Source organism: Scyliorhinus torazame, chromosome 15, assembly GCF_047496885.1.
Source record: "Scyliorhinus torazame isolate Kashiwa2021f chromosome 15, sScyTor2.1, whole genome shotgun sequence".
Lineage (NCBI taxonomy): Eukaryota > Metazoa > Chordata > Chondrichthyes > Carcharhiniformes > Scyliorhinidae > Scyliorhinus > Scyliorhinus torazame.
In genome coordinates this window covers 26,347,709-26,367,707 of record NC_092721.1, presented here as the reverse complement: position 1 = coordinate 26,367,707, position 19,999 = coordinate 26,347,709, and the positions used below count along the sequence as shown (strand labels likewise).

Genomic DNA, 19,999 nt, shown 5'->3' with positions numbered 1-19,999 from the left:
TATTGACGAGGACCTTTCATGAGGCAAAGGAAAGAGGACAACTGCCCCCGACTATGTCTGAAGCAACAATATCGCTTCTCTTAAAGAAGGAAAAGGACCCGCTACAATGCAGGTCCTATAGACCTATTTCCCTCCTAAATGTAGATGCCAAGATCCTGGCCAAGGTAATGGCAATGAGAATAGAGGAATGTGTCCCGGGGGTGGTCCACGAGGACCAAACTGGGTTTGTGAAGGGGAGACAGCTGAACACGAATATACGGAGGCTGTTAGGGGTAATGATGGCCCCACCAGAGGGGGAAACGGAGATCGTAGTGGCGATGGATGCCGAGAAAGCATTTGATAGAGTGGAGTGGGATTATTTGTGGGAGGTGTTGATATTTGGTTTTGGAGAGGGGTATGTTAGATGGGTGCAGCTGTTGTATCGGGCCCCGATGGCGAGCGTGGTCACGAATGGACGGGGATCTGCATATTTTCGGCTCCATAGAGGGACAAGGCAGGGATGCCCTCTGTCCCCATTATTGTTTGCACTGGCGATTGAGCCCCTGGCGATAGCGTTGAGGGGTTCCAAGAAGTGGAGGGGAGTACTTAGAGGAGGAGAACACCGGGTATCTTTGTATGCGGACGATTTGCTACTATACGTGGCAGACCCGGCGGAGGGGATGCCAGAAATAATGCGGATACTTGGGGAGTTTGGGGATTTTTCAGGCTATAAATTGAACATGGGGGAAAAGTGAGTTGTTTGTGGTGCATCCAGGGGCGCAGAGTAGAGAAATAGAGGACCTACCGTTGAGGAAGGTAACAAGGGACTTTCGTTACCTGGGGATCCAGATAGCCAAGAATTGGGGCACATTGCATAGGTTAAATTTAACGCGGTTGGTGGAACAAATGGAGGAAGACTTCAAGAGATGGGATATGGTATCCCTGTCACTGGCAGGGAGGGTGCAGGCGGTTAAGATGGTGGTCCTCCCGAGATTCCTCTTTGTGTTTCAGTGCCTCCCGGTGGTGATCACGAAGGCTTTTTTCAAAAGAATTGAAAAGAGCATCATGGGTTTTGTGTGGGCCGGGAAGACCCCGAGAATGAGGAAGGGATACAGCGTAGCATGGATAGGGGGGGGTTGGCACTACCGAGCCTAAGTGAGTATTATTGGGCCGCTAATATTTCAATGGTGAGTAAGTGGATGGGAGAGGAGGAGGGAGTGGCGTGGAAGAGATTAGAGAGGGCGTCCTGTAAGGGGACTAGCCTACAGGCTATGGTGACAGCCCCATTGCCGTTCTCACCGAGGAACTACACCACAAGCCCGGTGGTGGTGGCTACACTGAAGATTTGGGGACAGTGGAGACGGCATAGGGGAATGACTGGAGCCTTGGGGGGGGGGGGGGGGGGGGTCCCCGATAAGAAACAACCATAGGTTTGCCCCGGGGGGATATGGAATGTGGCAAAGAGCAGAAATAACGCAACTGAAAGATCTGTTTGTGGATGGGAAGTTCGCGAGTCTGGGAGCGTTGACCGTGAAATATGGGTTGCTCCAAGGGAATGCATTCAGGTATATGCAACTGAGGGCTTTTGCGAGGCAACAGGTGAGGGAATTCCCGCAGCTCCCGACACAAGAGGTGCAGGACAGAGTGATCTCAAAGACATGGGTGGGGGATGGTAAGGTGTCATATATAGGGAAATGAGGGACGAAGGGGAGACTATGGTAGATGAACTAAAAGGGAAATGGGAAGAAGAGCTGGGGGAGGAGATCGAGGAGGGGCTGTGGGCAGATGCCCTAAGCAGGGTAAACTCGTCGTCCTCGTGTGCCAGGCTAAGCCTGATTCAGTTTAAGGTATTACACAGGGCGCATATGACTGGAGCACGGCTCAGTAAATTTTTTGGGGTGGAGGAGATCGGTGGGCGAGGTGCTCGAGAAGCCCAGCGAATCATACCCATATGTTTTGGTCATGCCCGGCACTACAGAGGTTTTGGATGGGGGTGACAAAGGTGCTTTCAAAAGTAGTGGGGGTCCGGGTCGAACCAAGCTGGGGGTTGGCTATATTTGGGGTTGCACAAGAGCCGGGAGTGCAGGAGGCGAGAGAGGCCGATGTTTTGGCCTTTGCGTCCCGAGTAGCCCGGCGCAGGATATTGTTAATGTGGAAAGAAGCCAAGCCCCCGGGGGTGGAGACCTGGATAAATGACATGGCAGGGTTTATAAAGCTAGAGCGGATTAAGTTCGTTCTAAGGGGGTCGGCTCAAGGGTTCACCAGGCGGTGGCAACAGTTCGTCGAATACCTCGCAGAAAGATAGATGGAATGGAAAAAAGAAGGCAGCAGCAGCAGCCCAGGATTGGGGGGTTGGGGGGGGGGCGGAGGGGGGGAGGAGGAACCAGAAGGGCTCTCAAGGTTGTTAATATATACTGTATAATATGTATAGGTCGTTGCGACAGATAATTATATATTGGACTGTTAAATTATATTTTTGGAGAGAGTTACTTGTGATAAGGCAGTTGCCAATTAGGGTTAGTTTTCATTTTTGTTATTTATTATTTATTCATTTTTTGTTTATAAAATAGGTCATTGTTATTTGTGTTGTTATAATATTGTGTAAAGGATGCACAATGTACTGTGTTGGTTGACCAAAAATTTTCAATAAAATATTTATTTTAAAAAAAAAGAGATGCCCAGTCTTGAGTTGGTAGAGCTGTTCAAAGTCTATCCCATTTAGCATGGTGGTAGTGCCACACAGCATGGTGGAGGGTATCCTCAATGTGAAGAGGGGCTTTGTCTCCAGAAGGGCTGTTTGGTGATCACTTCTACCAATATTGTCATGGACAGATGCATTTGCAGCAGGCAGTTTGTTACGGATAGAGCCAAGTATATTTTTCCCTCTTGGTTCCCTCACCACCTGCTGCAGTCCCAGTCTAGCAGCCATGTCCTTTAGGATACGACCAGCTTGGTCTGTGGTCGTACTACCGAGCCACTCTTAGTGATAAACATTGAAGTCCCCCACCCAGAGTATACCCTGGCCCCTTCCCACCCTCAGTGCTTCATCCAAGTGGTGTTCAACATGTAAGAATACTGATTCATCAGCTGATGTTGGACGGTACATGGTAATCAGCAGGAGGTTTCCTTGTCCATGTTTAACCTGAAGCCAGCACAGGAACAGGCCTTTTGGCCCTCCAAGCTCGCACCGATCACGTGTCCCATCTAGACCAACCGCCTGTATCCTTCTTTACCCCACCTGTTCATGTGTCCATCTAGATAAGGCTTGTAGGTCTGCCTCAACCACCTCACTTGATTGTCAGGCTGTTGCTTGACTGCTCCGTGAGACAGCTCTCGAAGCTTTGGCAAAAGCCCCCATATGTTAGTCAGGAGGACTTTGCAGGGTCCGCAGGCTGGGTTTGCTGTTGTCGATGCCGGGTGGTCCGTCTGGTTTTGTTCCTTTTTTGTGTTTTTGTAGCGCTTAAATACAACTGAGTGGCTTACTAGATCATTTCAGAGGGCAGTTAAGATGCAACCACTTTGTTGTGGGTCTGAAGTCACATGTAGGATGGCAGATTTTCTTCCCTAAAGGGAATTGGGGAACAAGATGGGTTTTTATGACAATCAACAATGGCAGGGCAGCACGGTGGCGCAGTGGGTTTGCACTGCTGCCACACCGCGCCGAGGTCCCAGGTTCGATCCCGGCTCTGGGTCACTGTCCGTGCGGAGTTTGCACGTTCTCCCCGTGTTTGCGTGGGTTTTGCCCCCACAACCCAAAGATGTGCAGGGTATGTGGATTGGCCACACTAAATTGCCCCTTAATTGGAAAAAGTTAATTGGGTACTCTAGATTTTTTTAAAACCAATGGCTTCATGGCCATCATTGGACATGTAATTCCAGATATTTTATTGAGTTTAAATTCCACAACCTGCTGTAATGTATTTTTGGGGTTGAAGGAAGGGGCATAATCATAGCTCAGCCTAGTCCAGAACCAATTTGAGCCATCATGGGAATCCGAGAGATACTAGACTTTCTAATTTCTAGATTATCCCTCGATATGATTCCTTTCCCATGAGGCAATCATACTGTAAGTAGAGGTTAAACGTATATTGAAAAATGAAAGAACATATGATCTAGTTTGTAATGTATTGCTTTCTTTACCCATCAGAATGCAAGTAAGTTGTCGGTTAGAGATCGGCTCGGCTTTGTGACAAAACGCAAGGGACCTGCTCCTACTGAAAAGGTAGAGTTCAGTTGAAAGTGTTTAAAGTAAAATGCAGTGCCCGATTGAGTCCCATTAGAATCTGACAGAATTCCCACAGTAGGTTAAATCTTGTTCTGTGTCTCCAAGGACAAAGTTAATATGCATCCGTGATTTTAACTGAATGGAAGTGCTGTATGGTTACAACTATAATTTGAAATATTCTGTCTTAATAGTTAACGCACCAAAAATTATTTGTCTTTGGTATGACATTTTTAAATTACCTTACAATAAATTGTTGTGCTTGTTTAAAAAAATAGTATTTCTTCACCCTATTTCTTTTTATGGTGGAAAATAAAATTGTTGTGCTGCAGGTGTTATCAACGACAATGGGACTTACAAAAACCGTCTACAATCCTGCTGCTCTAAAGGCAGCACAGAAAGCATTAGGTACTGTTTCATCAAATTCTACAGAGACGCCAAAAAAAAAGCAGGTTTGTTGAGTTTATGAAAGTTGGATCCTTCTTGTAATTTATGTACATAGTGTTGAGCATGTTTGTTTGAACATTACTGACGCATCTCAGGATAGGAAATTCATATTTATCAATAAGAGTAAAAAATTTGGGCTTTTTAATGTTGCCCGCAAATCATAGCTTTAGTTCTATAAAATCTACCGCATTATATATGAAATGAAAAATTCATTCACTTTTATTTTTAGATCTGGCTCCTGTTTAATGCTCTTGCCCCAATCTGTAACTGGTTAACCTATTGCATAGTGACAAGTTAAATACCATAGATCGCAGCATATCAGTCTATCTTTGAAGCCTGCAAAACGGAGGTCAACTTATGTGCTGAGTGCAAAATGTGAACTGCCAGTGTCAATGTATGTGGTCGCCATTTTGAAATGTGAAAAAAATGCTGATTCATTCTAATTTAACATGACCGGGTTTATTGAATGAATGAATTGTACAAAGATACCTTTTGACCAACATAAAAGCGTTTAAAACAATCAAACTGATTATCTTGGCATTCAATGCAAACCGTTCATCCAACTTCATTCCATTCGATGGGTGGGACAGTGGTTAGCACTGCTGCCTCACAGCGCCAGGGACCCGGGTTTAATTCCGGCCTTGATTGACTGTCTGTGTGGAGTTTGCACATTCTCCCCGTGTCTGCGTGGGTTTCCTCCCACAGTCCAAAGATGTGTAGGTAAGGTGGATTGGCCATCTAAAATTACCCCTTGGTGTCCAGGGCTCTGCGGGTTAGGTGGGATTACGGGATTTCGGAGGATAACGTGGGAGCCTGGGTACGGTGCACTTTCAGAGGGTTGGTGCAGACTTGATGGGCCGAAGGGCCTCCTGCATTGTAGGTATTCTATGATTTCGATCACTTGGCTATTGCATCGTAAGGATCCCACTCCGGATCAGATGTGGCATTTTCGGTTTCTGAATCAACCCTCCAGAATAAGTCATTAACCTATCTGTCCATTGAATTGGATGTTTCGTATTTTTTGAACAATCTGAAGACACAATATACTAATAGCTCGATTTGATTTAGTCCACTTAAGTGGCTAAAAACCATTGCATTTCTAGGGATGTAACCATTTTAGCAATTTTCAAGTATCTGTTCTGACACGTGCTCTTCAAGATAGGCCAGTGGCTGATCCCTATTTTCATGTCTCATTTGGTTGTATACATCGTCTTTAGGAAGGATTCTTCCTTGTTCCATTGTCGCACCTGTTTTTCTCCAACACAAAATTCCCTTGCTGCAGCACGATTACTTGACGAGTTAGCAAATGTAACCTTCAGCTTGAAGTCCGCTTCGTACTTCATTCCTTTGGCTGGAGGACCCATTTCCGTTCATCACTTGCCCATGTGTGATTTGTCTGGGCATGGCTTAAACTCCTGTGCATGTTCTTTGCAACACAGCCTGTTGTGTTCCCGCTTGATCCCACCCACCGACTTACAGTACCAGTAAAACATGCATCTCTGGGATGAATTGAGGCCGACTACTAATTTGAGTACAGCCTTTTGTAGTTGAAAAGGGTCTTGACTTGTGTGCTTAAAATTTGCAAAAGCATGATATTTGGCCCCGGAGAAATGGGGTTGTCTTTTTGCCAGGTTGACGTGTATACCACAAACCATGGTATCCTGTCACTCGGCGTTCACCTCACTGAGCAATCTAGATTATGTAATTTATCTAAATACAATTGTAACATCCTTTTGGGGTTTTTTTGGCATTCGCCAATTTAGAATTAAATGTACAAAGATTGTCTGGGGAGATAAAATAAGGTGTTATCCAGATATAATTTTCACTCCAGGAGTTCAAAAAATACAAGCTTTCTTTTGAATAAGAAGCCAACTAAGAAATAACACACTTCGCTGTAGACCTGCATTTTGGGGGCACACTGCTAGCTTGAACAGATGGGCATTTTTCTTGAAGATGACTTGGGCAGCACCAGCCTAACATAAAACCCGAGGGCCTATATTTTGTCCAGTAACCTAGAGTTGATGATAAACCTTTAGATAAAGTGCTGACAAGCTTTGGTTTTTTTTCTCTCCCTCTGCTTAGAACTTTTGCTTTCTACTTTGGTTATGTTCCAGTCAGTCATTGTTTTAAAGCCTGTTGTATGATTTTTCAGGATACGCTTCGACTTCAGCAAGATGTGAGGAAAAAGAAACGAGAGATTTTAGAAAAACATATAGAAACTCAAAAGGTATTTAGTTAACGTCTAGCTGTCAAATCTGTTGAAATCCCTGCCTTCTGATTTGTTCCTGAACATTCTTTTACGCACGCTGATCAGCATTGAGATGCTTGGAACAATCCTAACGCTGCAGATATATTGCTTTGTGAATTTGTGTAACAGGATAATCTTCCACTTTCACAGGGCAATGTAATTTATGAATATACAGGTAGTCTGTTTTTATTTATTTGTATATAGATAAAATTGCACGGTGTGCTTTCCAGCCGTCTATGTGGTGGAATCCATCTGCCTGTGAACTGGCTGCAAAGGTTGCTAACTTTTGGTTGGTTCAATTGGCTCTGTTTTATAACCTTTACTCTCGAGTCGCCAGGTATCTTTATGATACCGCCACGAGGTTCAAGTCCAAGTAATGATCAATAACTCAATACACCGATTAGTAAGATTCAAGTCAAAGCACATTTATTATACACCGTAATCGCTACTCAGGCACAAATTCTACGTCTAAGCTACTTCTACGACTAACAGGCCTATACTTAGCTTCGGACTGGCCCACCAGGTCAGGGGGTTCTGAGTCTGCGGGATTCGAAGTTGGTACGGATTGGTAGCTAGGAGCGCCTATCTCGTAGCGAGCGTTGACTTCAGACTTATTGGATTTCGGCGGAAGTTGAACCGGTCACTGTCAAGGTTGGTTCGTGTTGCTGGGTGACCCGGTCAAGAAGAACGATTTGAACTCGGGGGCTTAACTTTATAGTCCCCAGGGGCTTCCCGCCTTTTGCGGAGGGCCCAGTACCTGGTTCCAGGTGATTGGACTTCGTTCCAATCGCTTGGTTTGATTTCTCCAATACTGGAGCGGTTCCCTGATCGATGGGCGGTCTTGAGGTGTTCGCTAACCTCTTTTGTGTTGGGGAGTCTGGCTTAGCTTTGTTTGTCCCAAATGTTGCGATTGTTCCCGGGGATTGCTTATTAGTATGTAGATGGCTGCTACATTATTATGCAGATGGCTGCTTGTATCGATGCTGTCTGGGCTTTTGCAGAATTTAATAAACAGTAACTTGCACCTGCTAGTTTCTGCCTGTGTTGGCTGAATTTCCCTGCAGCCTTTGCTGTTCTCCATTTTACATCGGACTTGGCCAACCCAGGTGGCTACAAGGTGATCCTGGTGTACTATACGCTGAGCAGACTGGCTGAGACCATTCAGTAGGCACATGAAGTGTAACAATAGGATCTCCGTACACATGAATTGCCCCTCACATACATACTAATGTCCTGGAGTTGTCAGATGAACATACAAAGAGATAAGATTCGGCCAGTTGGCCCATCTAGCCTATCCCATTCATGGTTGCATCATATCAAGAGACTCTTCTCTCCCAGTGGAAATCTCCCTCGGCAATCAAATCTAATCCAGTGGAGCACATTGAGCTAACTTATTAGTAATTGTTACCTACCTTTTGTGTTCTCCACCGCGGCCAAGAAACCCTCCACATCCCTGAAATTGTATCGTAAATCAGCCCCACTGAACAAGCTGGTAACTTGTTCCAACGGTCAACTGTTTCTGGGACAAGATCCTTTATATCAACCCTATTTGTTCTTGACCCCAGATTCTCCACAAACTATCTAATTGAAACAATTTGTCAGCGTAAACAGTCTTTTCACTTGGACCTCAAATCAAATTGCCCGATCCTGTGCTTCTCTGAACTTTTTACGTCAACCTGGGTAGTGAAGGCCTTCAAACAAGCGTTCATTTCTTGTGCTCCTTGTGAACCTTTTCTCAAGCCTCATTGCACACCACGCGAGGGGAGCCAGAAATGATGCCTAATTGAGGTCTTTGTGAAAATGATCCATTTTATTTTATAATGAAGACTCCCAAGCCATGGCAATATTTTCTGTGTTTCAACAACTCTAACCTGCATTCAAGCCATTAATGTAGATACAAAAAAGTGCAAAAGCCTGAATGATGAACTGTGGGGACACCTCTGATAACCATTGTTTAAACAGGTCACAGCCATTGATAACTGCTATGGGCGCATAGTCTTTTTTTTAATCCACTGTAGCAACTTTCCAATATCTTTACATTGTTAGTGATTAAGGTAGGCTGGCATTGCCAATCTCAGGAACGCGCTCATCAGTCAAGAAGACCTGGCCTTTCATATTTGACGAAGAGTCATCCTGACTTGAAACGTTAGTTCCCATTTCTTTCCGCAGATGCTGTCAGATCTGCTGAGATTGTCCAGTATTTTCTGTTTTTCTTTCAGATTCCAGCATCCGCAGTAATTTTCTTTTATATTTAAATTGAAGCTTGCAGGCACACAAGGGCCAAATATTAAGAATAATATGAAAGCAGCTGGTGTGACTTCTAAACTGTAACAACAGAATGTAAATACCTTTTCTGCAAAGAATTCACAGTGGCAAGAGAGAAATGGACAGCAATCCTATGATATGAAAATAATTGCAAAAAAAACGGGAGCTAACGTTTCAAGTCTGGATGACTCTGAAAGCTAGAGAGAGCTGGGCATGGGGTTAGATTTATACTGTAGTGAGGGGGCGTGGAGCGATGGGACTGGTTCGGCGGCCAGCGATAGATGGAGATTGACAAAAATGTCAAGGACAGAAGACAAAAGGAGTGTAACTGGGGATGATTAAAGCTAAGAAGAGGTTGATAGTGACACAAAGAGATTAGAATGTGTGAATGGCAGAACAAAGATGAGCAGTGTGTCAAATTCTATGATGTGCTTTATCTTGGTCACTTTTTAATTAATTTTTTTACGGGATGTGGGCTTCACTGGCTAGGCCACCATTTGTTGCCCATCCCTAATTGCCAGTGAGAAGTTGGGGGTGAGCTGCTGCCTTGAACTGCTACAGTCCATGTCGTGTAGATACACCTACTGTTATTAGGGAGGGTGTTCCAGAATTTTGACCCAACATCAGTGAAGAAATGGCGATATGGGCGGCACGATAGCACAGTGGTTAGCACTGTTGCTTCAGGGTCTCGGGTTCGATTCCTGGCTTGGGTCACTGTCTCTGTGGAGTCTGCACATTCTCCCCGTGTCTGCATGGGTTTCCTCCGGGTGCTCCGGTTTCTTCCCACAAGTCCTGAAAGATGTGCTGTTAAGTGAATTGGACATTCTGAATTCTCCCTCCGTGAACCCAAACAGGTGCCGGCTAGGGGCTTTTCACAGTAAGTTCATTGCAGTGTTAATATTTCCAAGTCAAGATGGTGAGTGACTTGGAGGGGAATCTTCAGGTGATGGTGTCCCCAGGAATCTGTTCTCTTTGTCCTTCTAGGTGGTGGTGGTCGTGGATTTGGAAAGTGCTGCCCAAGGAGTCTTGGGTTCCTGCAGTGCATCTTGTAGATGGTATGCACCGCTACCATTGCCTCCGTGGTGGAGAGAGTGAATGTTTGTGGAACAGGTGCCGATCAAGCGGGTTGGATGGTGTTGAGCTTCTGGAGTGTTGTTGGAGTGGAGCTGCACTCATCCAGGCAGTTGGGGAGTATTCCATCGTACTCCTGACTTGTGCTTATGGTAGTGAACAGGCTTTGGGGAGTTAGGAGGTGAGCTAATAACCACAGGATTCCTAGCCTCTGACCTACTCTTGTAGCCATAGTAATTATATGGCTGTCCAGTTCATGGACCACAATTCCTACAGTGCAGAAGGAGACCATTCAGTCCATCAAGTCTGCACCAACCCTCTGAAAGAGCATCCTACCGAGGCCACACTCCCTGCCCTATTCCCGTAACCCTACCTAACCTGCACAATTCAGTTTATCCTCAATGGTAACCCCTGATGTTGATAGGGGAAGATTCATTGATGAAAATACCATTGAATGTCATGGGGTGATTGTTTCTCTCTTATTGGAGCTGGTCATTGCCTTGCACTTGTGTGGCACCAATGTAACTTGTCACTTGTCAGCCCAAGCCTGGATATTGTCCAGGTCTTGTTCAGTGTCTGAGGAATCATGAATGGTGCTGAACATTGTGCAATCATGAGCGAATATCCCTACATCTGACCTTGTGTTGGAAGAAAGGTCATTGATGAAGCAGCTGAAGATGGTTGGCCTAGGGTACTATCCAGAGAAACTCCTGCAGTAGTGTCCCGGGACTGAGATGACTGACCTCCAACCACCACAGCCAGCATCCTTTGTGCTAGGTATGACTCCAACAATGGAGAGTTTCCCCCCTGATTCCCATTCACTCCATTTTTGCAAGGGATCCTTGATGCCATACACAATCAATTGCTATCTTGATGACGAGGGCAGTCACACTCCTCTCACCTCTGGTGTTCCGCTCTTTTGTCCATGTTTGGACCAAGGTTGTAATGAGATCAGGAACTTAGTGACCCTAGCGGAACCCAAACTGAGCATCCATGAGTAGGTTATTGCTAAGTAAGAACAAAGAAAAGTACAGGAACAGGCCCTTCGGCCCTCCAAGCCCGTGCCGACCATGCTGCCCGACTAAACTACAATCTTCTACACTTCCTGGTTCCGCATCCCTCTATTCCCACCCTATTCATGTATTTGTCAAGATGCCCCTTAAATGTCACTATCGTCTCTGCTTCCACCACCTCCTCCGGCAGCGAGTTCCAGCACCCACTACCCTCTGTTTAAAAAAAAATGTTTTAAACTTGCCTCGTACATCTACTCTAAACCTTGCCAAAAAGTAAGTATCGCTTGATAACACTATTGATGACCTCCTCCATCACTTTACTGATGATGGAGAGTAGACGGATAGGACGGTAATTGGCTGTTCCTGTTTTTTGTGTACAGGACACACCTGGGCAATTTTCCACATTCCCTGGTAAATGCCAGTGTTGTAGCTCTACAGGAACACTTGGCCAGGGGCTCGACAAGTTCTGAAGCACACATCTTCAGTACTATTGGCAGAATACCAGAATCGGGGCGCATAGCCGTTGCAATATCCAGTGCCTTCAGCCATTTCTTGATATTACATGGAGTGAATCGAATTGCCTGAAGATTGGCAACTGTGATACTGGAGATCTCCGGAGGAGACTGAGAGGGATCACTTACTCGGCACTTCTGGCTGAAATTATTGTGAATGCTTCAGCCTTATCTTTTGCACAAATGTTAAGCTTCTTCATCATTGAGGATGGGGATAATAATGGAGCCTCTTCTTCCAGTGAGTTGTTTAATTGTTCACCACCATTCACGAATGGATGTGGCAGGACTGCAGAGCTTAGATCTGATCCATTGCGTGTGGGATCGCAGCAGATTGGGAGGAGAATTATCAGAGAGGATTGTTCACTGCAATTTTGCAAAATTAATTGCAATGGTCCCCTTTACCTTTATTCTTCTGATGCACATCTAATCTGTTGGGGTTTGATTCCTAATTACTGCTTTAATCGCCTAAATTTGGAAAATCAGATTTATGGGGCGGCGTTAGCCAACACCGAAATTGGGGAGTAACTTCCAATGCCAAAATCGCGGCAGGTGCCGGTTTGACGACAAATCGCGATTCTCCATCCCCTCAAACGGCGTCATTGTGTTTCACTCTGCGCATACTTTAAACACCGTTTGCATATCATTCGCGGGCCCACGTACAATTCTCCCTCTGCCTCCGATGGGCCGCATTCCCGATGGCATGGTTCACTTGTGCTTTCAAAAATCGTGATGGCTGCTGCTGCAAGAGAGAGAGGGTGTACGGACAGTGTCCAACATGCTAAACTTCACCGATACTGTGCCGCTGACCAGGGGGCTTCTGCTGGGGCTGGGGGGTGGAGTGGGCTGTGGGGTCGGGTTGGATGGACATGGAGCACCATTGCCATGGCCGGCAAGGCAGCCATGCAACTGCACGCACCTCTAACGGCCCACTTTAAACCTAGTGCCAGGGGTTGTATAGATGTTCCCCTCCACCCCCGGGCACTCTCTGGCCCCAGCCGACCCATCAGCTGTATGGGCACGCTCCAGCACAATCCGTACCATCTTGTTGGCTTCAATAAGTGTGTTTGTGGGGAGTGTGTGGCTGCAGCTTGTCAGCCTCCCGAGTGTCAATCACGGACCCGCCAATCCCACACCGTTTTTCATGGGAATCATCTGTGTTCAATGCGGTGCCGATGTTAGCCTCTCAACGGTAGCGAAATCGTTCCAGGTGCGGCGCCGATTGCTTCAGCATTGGCGTCAGCATTTAGTCTCAGAAATGGAGAATCCTGCCCATCATTGGTTTGAATTACTAGATTGTTTATATGCTGCTGAAAATCTTGGGGCCCCTTCGTCTCTGATGTCCATTGTAATGATATGTATATAGGCAAGTCAGTGAAGGGTTAATTATTACATCTGTGTAACTCCAACACTAGAGGGCACCACCAGACCTCTGGGAATGCTGGGTAGTTATTAGAGTAGTTCGTGAAGGAGAAAACCTTAGTACAGCACTAGGAGAGTATTAGATTAGAGAGAGTTAACACGAGGTTATTATTAGTGATTATTTAGATTATTGACTACTGCGAGACAGATGTTACTTTATTATTAACTGTAGCTCAGTAGCGTCTGCGAACTTCATTTAATTAATCGTTATCAATTACATTTATTTTATTTCAATCTAATGATTTGTGGATTCTTTGTCATCAACTCAACGCACCATTCTGGAACAAAAGACAAAGAACACGACATATTGCCACCAAGGGTAATATAACATGCATCCCCTAATTTGAGGAGCAACACAGATTGGAGAATCAAATGTGAAGGTTCTTCAAAGATCCTGACCCAACTTTTATTTTTTCTCCATCCACTCTCCAAACTCTGGTCTAACAATAGTGCGTCAAAATTGTTCCAGTATAATGTGCTAAATTTCTGCTTTTAGGAAAAAATAGTTTTGTCTGATTATTTTTTTTTTTGAACCGCTATTTAGATCTTGATATCGAAGCTGGAGAAAAACAAAAAAATGAAATCCGAAGATAAGACAGAAATTATGAAAACGCTGCAGGCCTTAACCAAGAGTATAACCAAACTGCAAGAAGAACTGAAAGCAAGTGCAACAGCCTCAACCGCTCCCAAAACAGTGAAAACCAAAGCTCAGGTAATTTATTCAATTGATGGCTTTCTGGATATTCTGTTTTCAGAGAGTAAATTTTGATTTCCAAAATAAAATAATGTGAGCAAAAGTATTTAATCTTGTGTTTTTTCTGCATGTTTTCTATTTTTGAACAAAACTGAGGATTTTGATGATGAACATTTCTACCAAACCTGCAGTGAACTCACCAGAAACCACTCCGGTGATGGCGATTTCTGCACAGCATTCAACTTTTTTTTATAACTATTAAGTCTATAGACATTTGACCCAGAGATTCCGCTAGTGTCGGAGAGGCTGTGTTCAATGTTGATTGTGATCTTGAACTGTCCATTTACCATTCCACATGGGAGCCGTTGCATTTTCCAATGCAGGGGTAAGCATAGCAGGAGCTCAGCTTTTCTCATCGCAAACTGAAGTCATGATCCTTGAGGTCTGTCTTCAGTTTGTTGATTTGTGTTGTTTTAAATGGAGCTGCCAGCCTCTTAAACAACGTAGTCTCTGACGGTGCTAACCTCTTCATCCACCCCTCAATAATGTTCGCTGCCACCCTCTCATTCTCCCAACAGCCTTCACTGCCTGCCCCCCATCCCTCACCCCTAATGGTGTTCAGCCCCCTCACCCCACGCAAATGCTCAAACCTGCACTCCAGGACGATACTGACCCATCTGACATGGGCTGGATAGGAGTCCGGGATCCTGGAAGGCTTGTTGGGAGAGGAGATGCTGGAGGGGGTGATCATTGTCCAGGGGTGAGGGTGAACACACTGGGATGTGGGGAGGGGAACACTAAAGGCCAGGATTATGAACACTGCCAGGAGGGAGCTGAACATTGCTGGAGAAGAGAGGATGCAGTTTGGTGGTAGGGGGTGCCGGGGGTGAACATTGTTGTTTGTGCAGAAGTGCTTTTACACTCTGCTGAGTCATGAGTTACGTTGGTTTTATACCAACTCTTGGGATATAAAAAGTAGATTTAGTGCAAACAACTCAAGCCTGCTGAGTTCTGGCCATCCAACCCCACTGTCATTGAAGTCATGGAGAAATCCAGGCAGGATGAAACCGACAATCGGAGCTTTAAACTTTCCACCTAAGTGCTGCAGGTGTGCGTACATCAGGACTTACTTAGGATCCCAAAACACACCTGTAACTCCACTCCGAAGCCTCTCCCCATATTGGAAGATTTGGGCCAATAAATAACCAAAGTAAAGCAAAGAAAATTCAGACTTTGCCCCTGTCCTAAGTTATTACTGCTGTTCATCATTCTTATTTTGCAAGGTTTTATTTTCTGATGGTGCTACTACTAGCTGAGTATTCTTAATGACCTTCTTTGCTCCAGTTGGTGTCTTAGTTCAGTTCAGTCAATTCTGCTTCAGATCAGCCATTTTCTGGTCTGTACGATCCTGGTGCCTTTAGTGAAACTCATGGTGTCTATTTTATCCATCACAGTTCAAATGGTTGATTGCTTTTTTTTGTTAAACAGACCGCAAACCATGAAATTGAAATGTCCCCCACCCCTCTTTCAATGCCTTTTAAGGCCTGCTGACATTGTGCAGTATCCAAAATGTCCTTGTGTTCAGGGAGAATCAGACATCCATGTGTGATCTTCGTTTTGGGGCCTTTGCTTTATTTTGATTTTCTGATTCTCACAGTCGATTTATACGCCGTTTGATAGTTCAGATTTAAGCAAATACTGAATTTTTCTTTTATAGATGCAAAGAGAACTACTAGACACAGAGTTGGACTTGTATAAGAAAGTACAGGCTGGAGAAGATATCACTGGACTTCGAAAAAAGTACAATGAGCTTCAGCTAGAGGTAGGAATAATGGCTGCAGTAATTCAAAGTATTAAGAAAATGCATGCATTCGTTTTCATACTGACATACCAGTATTTGCTCTGCTAACAATTCACAAAGTTTTAGATTGTAGTTTGCATTTCTCAACCATTTTTGAGGTCCTTCCAAAATTCATTTTGATCTTTTCTTTGAAGAACACTTAACACTTCCTGATCTGGCTTAATTGCTGACCATCATACTGATTATTTTGGTAATCCATTTGTCAAAACTTCTTCTGTATATGGCAAAATTTCTGTGCAAATTTATATAATTGAGTGCACACACAATATTTTTCATGAAGCTTTTTTATTGTCGCGTCATGTATGTTGCAAGCCTCCGGTGGCACAGTGGTGAGCACTGTTGCCTCACTGCGTCGGACCAGGGTTAGGGTTCCAGCTTTGGGTTACTGTGCGGAGTTATCATAGAATTTACAATGCAGAAGTAGGCCATGCGCCCCACCGAGTCTGCACCGGCTCTTGGAAAGAGCACCCTACCCAAGGTCAACACCTCCACCCTATCCCCATAACCCAGTAATCCCACCCAACACTAAGGGCAATTTTGGACACTAAGGGCAATTTATCATGGCCAATCCACCTAACCTGCACATCTTTGGACTGTGGGAGGAAACCGGAGCACCCGGAGGAAACCCACGCACACACGGGGAGGATGTGCAGACTCCGCACAGACAGTGACCCAAGCCGGGAATCGAACCTGGGACCCTGGAGCTGTGAAGCAATTGTGCTATCCACAAGGCTACCGTGCTGCCCCATGTTATGTACTTCCCGCGTCTGCGTGGATTTCCTCCTGGTGCTCTGGTTTCCTCCCACTGTCCAAAGATATGCCATTTGGGTGGATTGACTAGGTTAAATTGCCCCAGGGTATCCAAAAGGATAGGTTGGGGTGTGGACCTAGGTAGGGTGCTCTGTCAGAGGGCCAGTACAGACTCGATGGGCCAAATGGCCTCCTTCTGCACTGCAGGGATTCTATGAAGCCAAACTAAGGTTGCTGAGGCGAGACCTTTCAATATTTCCCTTAACATTTCCACTGCAACCTCTGCTTGCTTTACTAAATACACAGCTTTTGTTATATTTCTGCTGATCCCAATTACAGCTTATCGGCTGCCTCAAGTCATTACTTGGTTCAACAAAAACCCAAGAACATTCCTGCAATAATGGAGGTTTACAGGAGATGGCAGCATTGTCTGTCAATTTAATATAATCATCAGAAAACCATGTAATGCTTCATTTCTATTGCATATTTTCTGATGGTCTTGCTTAAAGATATGAAATGTAAATCAGCAAAAGTAACATCACTGTAAAATTTGACATCCGTGTACTGTTTTGAAATAGTTCTGCCTCATTAGCACGGTAGCATTGTGGTTAGCACAATTGCTTCCCAGCTCCAGGGTCCCAGGTTCGATTCCCGTTTGGGTCACTGTCTGTGCGGAGTCTGCACGTTCTCCCCGTGTGTGTATGGGTTTCCTCCGGGTGCTCCGGTTTCCTCCCACAGTCCAAAGATGTGCAGGTTAAGTGGATTGGCCATGGTAAATTGCCCTTGGTGTCCAAAATTGCCCTTCGTGTTGGGTGGGGTTACTGGGTTATGGGGAAAGGGTGGTGTGGGCTTGGATAGGGTGCTCTTTCAAAGAGCCAGTCCAGACTCGATGGGCCGAATGGCCTCCTCCTGCACTGTAAATTCTATGAAATTAGTGATGCACAGACACAACAGGAGAACATTCAATGGCAAGCATGTTTCTTAATTATCTACTTTGAAAGTAAATTATCTAGTTTGGGAAAAGTGCAAATAATTTAGGGGAATTAATGCAAGTCCAACATTCAAGTTTTTTGATATGAAAGATAAATAATTCTCATTCAGTTAACTTAAGCTTTTGTTGCTGCTCCTGTCTGTTAGCCTCTGAGTTCTTCTTGAAGTCCCAACAGTTTTGGCAGCTTTGGAGGGTTTGCTTGTTTACAAAACAAGATTAACTTTTTGCTAATGTAACATAGTTTTCATAACCAACATTAGACCTGCTAAATGTGTCTGATCATGTTATGTGTTCACACTCCTGCTGCAGGCTGCCAAACGCGGGATCCTTTCCACTGTTCGTGGAAGGGGGCACCACTCCAGGGGGCGAGGAGGACACAGAGGTCGAGGCAGAGGACATCGAGGGCGAGGCCGAGGTGTACCTTTTCATTCTGTAGTAGACCATCGCCCCAAATCATTGAATATATCTGGTTTTTCTGAAAGTGACCAAGATGAAGTCCTGCCACATTTTGCAGTTAGTATTTTTTGATGTGTTTTATTGAAATCAGCGTGTTAGATGTCGTACTGCGCCACACTGTTTGACACAGCCAAGAACGATTTGGAGTACCCGCTAGTATGTCCTGATATCTCATTAATGCAGTGTGCACCTGTTGCTACGCAATTTCCTTTTGAAACCATTGACTAAACTTGGCAAAATGACCACTGGATTAGGGAAAACTTGTTAGGAATAAAGTAGAGGCTGCTAAAACTGACCCACATATCTGCAGATAGGGGGCAGTTGTGGCATTCTAAGCTGGATTTGAACCCGTGTCCCCAAAGAGAAAGGACAATGTTTAACCAGCCACACGACCTTGCTCCTTACCTTCATCTAGTAAGAAGAAGCCCTTGCACCAGGAGGTTCGCTCTTACCTTGTGTGCAAAATTATTTGTAAAAGGAGGCATTTCATAGTATAGTGCCAGGAAAAGGGGACTAGGTGATGTTGTGAACTTAAGTCAACCTGCCCCCATGCAGCTGCTATCTCTGCTTTTACTACAAGGTGGGTGTCTGTCTCAAATGGGGAGACCCTCCCTTGGTGTATTTTGTTTATCATCTTGAATGCATTTGGTTGTGGCACGTGAATCAATACAATTTAAATTTTAACATTGGTGTGCCAAAAACACATGATAGTCAATCATATTTTACAAATGGCGGTCTACTCTGGATCTCCTGGTGCTACCACACACTATATTATCTAACTTTATTGACTTTGTTAGACTTTTAAAGTACAATAGCATGCATGGCTAAAAAAAGGGAACAGAACAATGGAATTAATTTCATTTCTGTTCCAGTGGAGGTGGTTCATATGATAGGTGAATTGTCTCCCATGCATTAAACTTGTGTGGTTCTGGAGCAAGTGATCAAATTCTGTCACTGCCCTCAGTTGTCTGGACACTACGCTCTCAGAATTCCTCTCCTTTCTTTAAAATCTACTTTTTTGACTAAACTTTATTTTCCATCATCCGTAGCGTCTCCTTATGTAACACAGTGTCAGATTTTGTTTCATAATGCTCCCATGAAGCACCTTGTAGCTTTTTGCTGCCTTGTGATATACAAGTATGAGCTGTTTTCATGGAAGCCTTCAGTGTCACCTTTACAAGCTAAACATTTTATGACAAGCCGCAGTCCTTTTGAGTTGCTATTCAATTTGCATTCCCCAGCCAAATGTACTACAGCACAACCTTTTATGGCAGGCATTTTCTTTGCCAATTGCGCAGAAGCTATGCAGGATCTGTCACAAATTTCAGTGCGCATGCATGTCACAGATGTCTCTGTTGGAACGTGTCAACATTGCAAGGCCTGGGCTAATTAGGATTATCAATTTTTCCCCTGCTCTTTGGTTCTGTTGTGTGTGTGTTGGGGGGGAGGGGGTGGATACATGGTTAGCTCAGTCGGCAGGATGGCTGGTCTGGGTGGCACGGTAGCACAGTGGTTAGCACTGTTGCTTCACAGCGCCAGGGTCCCGAGTTCAATTCCTGGCTTGGGTCACTGTCTGTGCAGAGTCTGCAAGGTCTCCCCGTGTCTGCGTGGGTTTCCTCCGGGTGCTCCAGTTTCCTCCCACAAGTCCTGAAAAACATGCTTTTAGGTGAATTGGACATTCTGAATTCTCCCTCTGCGTACCCGAACAGGCGGCGGAGTGTGGCGACTAGAGAATTTTGCAGTTACTTCATTGCAGTGTTAATGTAAGACTACATGTGACACTAATAAAGATTATTATTATTATGATGATGCAGAGCGACGCCAACATTGTGTTGAATTCCCGTATTGGGTGAGGATATTCATGAAGGTTCCCACCTTCTCATCCTTGCCCCTCACCTGAGATGTGGTGGCCCTCGGGTTCAATCACCACCAGTCAACTCTCAAAGGGGAGAGCAGTCTATGGTCCTCTGGGACTGTGGCGACATTTACGTTTCTGTTACTTTAAAATCTCCTATTTCAAGTGCAGTATTTTACTGTGCACAAAGTTTGTTTCAAGCGGTGTCCAACAGCA

General features: G+C 44.9%; 1 protein-coding gene across 5 annotated transcripts in view; it reads left to right on the top strand.

Annotated features, from left to right (window-relative positions):
• The window catches only part of rbm26 (RNA binding motif protein 26), a 123,144-nt gene that overhangs the window by 87,091 nt on the left and 16,054 nt on the right, over window positions 1–19,999 (top strand). For all 5 annotated transcript variants that reach the window (XM_072476208.1, XM_072476209.1, XM_072476210.1 and 2 more), the window contains 6 exons: window positions 4,127–4,201; window positions 4,534–4,653; window positions 6,801–6,875; window positions 13,721–13,888; window positions 15,588–15,692; window positions 17,782–17,985. In XM_072476208.1, the coding sequence (XP_072332309.1) occupies window positions 4,127–4,201; window positions 4,534–4,653; window positions 6,801–6,875; window positions 13,721–13,888; window positions 15,588–15,692; window positions 17,782–17,985 (747 nt within the window). The remainder of the gene's footprint in view (window positions 1–4,126; window positions 4,202–4,533; window positions 4,654–6,800; window positions 6,876–13,720; window positions 13,889–15,587; window positions 15,693–17,781; window positions 17,986–19,999) is intronic.